Below are 6000 nucleotides of genomic sequence, written 5' to 3' on the forward strand. Positions count from 1 at the left end.
TTTTTACCATATTTTGTGAGACATTAGTTTTCAAATAATTAAATATTATTCTTTCCTGAAAAATCTCTGCAAATGCCAATAGATTTGTAGAAGACCATAGATTCTTAGATCTCATTAGCTAGATTCTCTAAACTTTCTGGTAATGACAGAACTTTGGTTTTCTTTTCTCTTATTTTTTAATTAAGATTTTGATATAACAAAATAATAAGTTTGATTGTGGTATTTTCACATGTATCATTGTGCCTTGCTCATTTTGTCCCAATTACTACCATCTTCCTTCCTTACTTCTCCCTTTTGCTGTACCTTTCCACCAGATCGTCTCCCTTATTTTGTCTTTCTTCCCCTCCTTAATTCTCTTGTTTTCTCCTCTTCTCCAAGCTTCTTTCTCACCCATATTGTAGACGAATTTCTAAACAGCCTTATTAAATAAGAAACACAGAGCCAAGTACAGAGGTAATAGCCAAAGAGATCAGAGAACTAGCTGAGAGCCACAACTACCTTATCTTACCACCCCCATCGCTTACCCAGAGAGGGCTTCTTCTTTCCTGACCTCTCTCTGCTTTTATTGCCTTTCTGTTCTGCCTTCTCATTGGCTCTAAACCCAGCCACATGACTTCCTCGTCACTGTCTGTCTATACTTATCTCTAGGTCTGTATGGTTGGTACTGGGATTAAAGGCTTGGGTCACCACGCTTGGCTATGTCCTTGACCACACAGAGACTCTGCCTGACATGTGATCGGGTTTAAGGGCGTGTGCTACCACCGCCTGACTTCTGCTTATGGCTCACTATGTGACCTCTGATCTCCAGGCAAACTTTATTTATTGACATACAAATAAAATCACATTTCAGTACAATTAATATATCACCACACCACATAGTTCTCCCTGCTCTGCTTTCACTCCACTCATATTTACTCACATGTACATACACACACTCCTATTTAAAACTAGATTCCATGTAAGGGAAACAGGATTTTTGTCTAAGGTGGGCTTGTTTCACTTAACATGATATTCTTAGTTTCATTTTCCTGAAAATGACATCATTTCATTTACTATAGATGAATAAAGAAATGGTGATTTCTTTTTTTTTAATTTAATTTAATTTTTTTTTATTATATTTGTGTTTAAATTTTACACATCAGCCATGGGTTCACCTGTCCTCCCCCCTCCTGCCCCTGTCCCCACCTTCCCCCCCAGTCTCTCCCCTCCATTCCCATCTCCTCCATGGCCAAGACTCCCCTGGGGATTCAATTCAACCTGGTGGATTCAGTATAGGCAGGTCCAGTCCCCTCCTTCCAGGCTGAGCAAAGTGTCCCTGTGTAAGCCCAAGGTTCCAAACAGCCAGCTCATGTGCTAAGGACAGGTCCGGGTCCCACTGCCTGGGTGCCTCCCAAACAGTTCAAGCTATTCAATTGTCTCACTTATCCAGAGGGCCTGATCCAGCTGGGGGCTCCACAGCCTTTGGTTCATAATTCATGTGCTTCCATTCATTTGGCTATTTGTCCCTGTGCTTTTTCCAATCTTGGTCTCAACGATTCACACACTTGCAGACCCTCCTCTTTCTCGACAGTTGGACACCTGGAGCTCCACCTGGGGCCTGGCTGAGGATCTCTGCATCCACTTCCATCAGTTATTGGATGAGAGTTCCAGGTCAACTGTTAGGGTGTTTGGCCATCTGATCACCAGACTAGGTCAGATCAGGCTTTCTCTCGACCATTGCTAGCAGTCTACAGAGGATGTATCATTGTGGATTTCTGGGGACCTCTTAGTACTTTGCTTCTTCCTGTTCTCATGTGGTCTTCATTTATCATGGTCTGTTATTCCTTGTTCTCTCTTTCTGTTCTTGATCCAGCTGGGATCTCCTGCTCCCCTAAGCTTTCTTTCCCTGGAACCTTGCCCTTCATTACTCCCACTGTCGTCCAGGTTGTTCATGTAGATCTCCGAAATGGTGATTTCTTTTCCCTTCCAAATATTCAGACTCTTGCTAGCTTTCTTTTGAAATTTGTGTGCTATTTTCAAGTTTTAATTTTTTTCCCTTCAGTAACAGGGATAAAACCCAGGGCCCTTACATAGCTAGCTAAGTTTTCTATACTTCATCTATATAAATTTCAATTTTTTAAATACTCTTGCCCTTATCCTAAGGGAGTTCTACTAAGAGCAGTAGGAAAGTTGTAAATATTTTTAGGTGGGTTTTAGGAAATGTTCTCATTTTAATACATACTCCATCCAATAACGTAGTCTTTAAAATTGGATATTGTTTAAGTACATAAAAGTAATGTTTATGAATAGCAGTTCAAGGAGAAAAGATAGTCAGTGTTCTTTGGAAGGTTACCTTATTGTTTTATGAAAGTATGTAGACTTTTTCCTACAAAAAGCTCATTTGTAATAATTTTTTCCTTAGATGCTTATAAATAGAATGTTTGATGTTCCACATGATCCATATGTTAAAATTAGTGATTCCTTTTGGCCACCATATATTGAGCTGCTTCTGCGTTATGGAATTGCTTTGAGACATCCAGAAGATCCAGCACGAATAAGATTAGAAGCCTTCCATCAGTGAAATGATGTTCTTGTCGTCCATGGACAGAGAAAACAGGGCTATTTAAATAAAGGATATTATTTGCAAATCCAAGGCAGAGTCCATCTTCTTTTTTGTTTAGAAATAGGATCTCATGTATCCCAGCTGGTATTGGGCTTACTGAGTACTGATGAATTTATAAGCCTTCACCATCATACCCTGGCTGTCCGTCTTCTTTGTTTTGTGAAATGACTTGTACTGCCATTATACATGTTCAAAATGTATATTGTATATTACAGTTTATAAATTTTTTTTTCATTTTTCTTATTAAGATTTTTTTTTTTCATTTTACACACCAATCAAGAGATTCCCCCTCTTCCCTCCCTTCCCCTAGCCTTACCCCACCAACTAACCCCTCATTCTCCCCAACTAGGAGGCAAGGCCTCCTAGGGGGAGGCACATCCTGTAGAGGTAAGCCCAAGCCTTCTCCCTACCTCAAGGCTGCACGAGGTGTCCCATTATAGGTAGTGGGCTCCAAACCCCCCCTCATGCACCAGGGATGGATTCTTATTCTACTGCCAGGAGCTCCCCAAGCAGATCAAGCTACACAATTGTCTCACCATGCAAAGGACCTAGTCCAGTCCCAAGCATGCTTCACAACCACTGATCCAACTTTCATGAGTTCCCACTAGTTTGGTGTGGTCGTCTCTATAGGTTTCCCCATCATGATCCCGATGCACTTGCTCATAGAATCCCTCTTCTCTTTCCGACTGGACTCCTGGAGCTCTGCCTGCTATTTGACTGTGGATCTCTGCATCTGCCTCCATCAGGCATTGGAGAAAAGCTCTGTGATGACAGGGTTATTCACCGATCTGCTTGCTGGGGCAAGCCAGTTTAGTTCAGGCACTCTCTCCATTATTTCTAGTAGTCTAAGCTGGGGTCATCCTTGGAGATTCCTGGCAAGTTCCCTAGCACTGGGTTTCTCTCTATCCCCATGATATCTCCCTTCATCATGGTTTCTCTTTCATTACTTTTTTTTTTTTTTTAATGCAGAGTATGGGTCCAGGCTAGTCAGTTCTCTTGCCTTGACTCCCAAGTGTCCACCACCATGCTCAGCACTTGGGATTTTTTATTTTATTTATTTAGGTGAGTTTATTTTTATACTTATGGGTATTTGCCTGCATGCGTGTCTATATACCATTTGTGTGCTTGTGGAGGCCAGAAGAGCCATTACTTGGGTACTGGAAATAGAACCCAGATCCTCTGGAAGAGCAACCTCTACTCCTAACCTCTGAGCCATGTCTTCAGCCCCATTCCCCTCTCTTAGCTTCCCACCCCACTCCACTCAGCACTTGTATTTTACAGAATATGTGTTCTTTTTAGGAAGAGATTATGAGTAAAATACCTTTCTAAATGTGACATTGGTGGAGTGAGTAACTACTTAATGAATGATTTGAAGTTATCTGCAGTGATAATTCTGGCAGTGAAGATACAGCACTTCTTTAGAGGAAGAGGTACTGTTGTTTAAATCCTTTGTTGTAAATTATAAGAGTAGATAAAGACAACCAACAACCAGGTCATTTATCTAGCAAGTTGACTTCACTTCCTTAATTCGTTAACAAACCTTTAGATAGCAAGATAAAAATAGAAAATTACACTAGTTTCTATATACAACCTATCTAAACTTAGTGCCTTAAAACTTTTTGTGCTTTTAAGTAATGTAGAAAATGTATTAAGTGCTGAGAACAATGTCTTCTTGTGTTTCCATGATTTAAGAAAAATCACTAAAATCTATTAAAATTTAGAATTTGTTACTTCAGCCAGGTGGTGGTCTACAACGCAAGTTCCAGGACAGACACAGCTACACAGAGAAACCCTGTCTCAGAAACCAAAAAACAACAAAAAAGTGTGTGTGTGTGTGTGTGTGTGTGTGTGTGTGTGTGTGTGTGAGAGAGAGAGAGAGAGAGAGAGAGAGAGAGAGAGAGAGAGAGAGAGAGAGAGATTGATTGATTGCTATTTCATTGACTCAGGATATAGACTGGGTATCCTGTATTTGAAACATTGAGAATTGAGACCAGGTATATTTCAGATTTGAAAGTTGGAGGTTTTGTAGTGGTAGGGATTGAGAAATGTGGAGTATTTTTTGCTTTGGAATATTTTCATAGACTGGATGGTTCTTATTCTATAATCTGAAATATGAACTTTTTGAATATCAGAGTATTTGAGGTTATGAATACCAATATTTTTGGGTTGGGAATATTTTCCCCATAAATAATAATGGTAGTGTAATTTACAAATAAAAATTTGTTTTAGTGTACCACAATTTATCTGGTTAGAAATTAAGCCCCAGGTAATAAATACTGTTGACTATTATGTTTTATTTGATGTGCTTCTGCATTAAGATTTCTTACTCCATTACTTTGCTTAGTTTTCTGATTATGCATTAATCATTGGCAAAGTGTCTGAGAAAAGTAATTTGAAATATTTGCTTGGGCTCAAGAATTTTAGAGGTCAGTCCATGCATGCTTGCCAGCCACAAAAGACCTGAACATGTGCAGTGTTTAAAGCTGCTGCCTAACCAGTTCTGTGATCCTCCACTGGTGAGAGTCAATTGGTAAGGGAAATTGACTCCAATTGCACGTCAAGTTGCAAGTGAATAATATGCATGTCCCCAAGGCATGGTTCTGTGATTATCATAAAAGGTAGAACTGATCAAATGATTTCTCTCATCATCAACTCTGAGCTAAAAAAATAATGTCGATTGCCGTTTGCAGGTACCTTACAAGGTAATTGCTGACATTGCTCCCAATGTATCTGGTTTTGCTTTTTTAATGACTTTCTCTATGAATAAAACTTTTACTTGCTTACTTTGTATGTCTGTTTATAACTTCTTATTAATGAGAACAAAAACTTGGACCAAACCTGCCCAGCTAGACACCCCAAAAGTGAGACAGAAAAGTCTCACAATCACACAAAGAAATACAGAAAATTACTTTGCCAAGATCCAGTGTCTATCTGTGATAAAATTTAAGAGAAAATTATAATTGAGGGGGGGCTAGAGAGATGGTTTAATGATTAAGAATGCTTCCTACTCTTCTAGGGGATTGAAGTTCAGTTCCCAGTCTATGCTAGGTAGCTCACAGCCATCTATAAATCTATATCCAGGGATCTGACACCTTCTAGCCTCCAGGAACCCACAGATTTCTCAGTAAGGTATCTTCTGAGACTTGAGAAAAAAAAATCCACAAAATGCTATATAATTAATGGGGAGAATGTGGATGTTTTCTCTAATATCCAAAGCAAGGCAAGTGTGTCCTCTTATAATCCTTATTCAGCATCATACTTAATGCAATAAGAAAAAAAATCCTAAGGAACCAAGAAAAAAAAACTCTTGGAACAAAAATTCATTTATAATAAGGTTGTAAGGCACACAATTCCCTAATGTCCACAGTTTAATTTCCTGTATAACATCAGTGAACACT

At 39.3% G+C, this 6000-nt stretch overlaps 1 protein-coding gene across 1 annotated transcript in view; it reads left to right on the forward strand.

The window, feature by feature from the left end:
* The window catches only part of Cenpk (centromere protein K), a 29080-nt gene extending 26489 nt beyond the window's left edge, over positions 1 to 2591 (forward strand). Inside the window, exon 10 of the mRNA XM_036207355.1 lies at positions 2402 to 2591. Coding sequence (XP_036063248.1) covers positions 2402 to 2560 — 159 coding nt within the window. The 3' untranslated portion in view covers positions 2561 to 2591. The remainder of the gene's footprint in view (positions 1 to 2401) is intronic.
* The last annotated feature ends 3409 nt before the right edge of the window (positions 2592 to 6000 follow it).

This window comes from Onychomys torridus, chromosome 15 (genome assembly GCF_903995425.1).
Source record: "Onychomys torridus chromosome 15, mOncTor1.1, whole genome shotgun sequence".
Classification (NCBI taxonomy): Eukaryota; Metazoa; Chordata; class Mammalia; order Rodentia; family Cricetidae; genus Onychomys; species Onychomys torridus.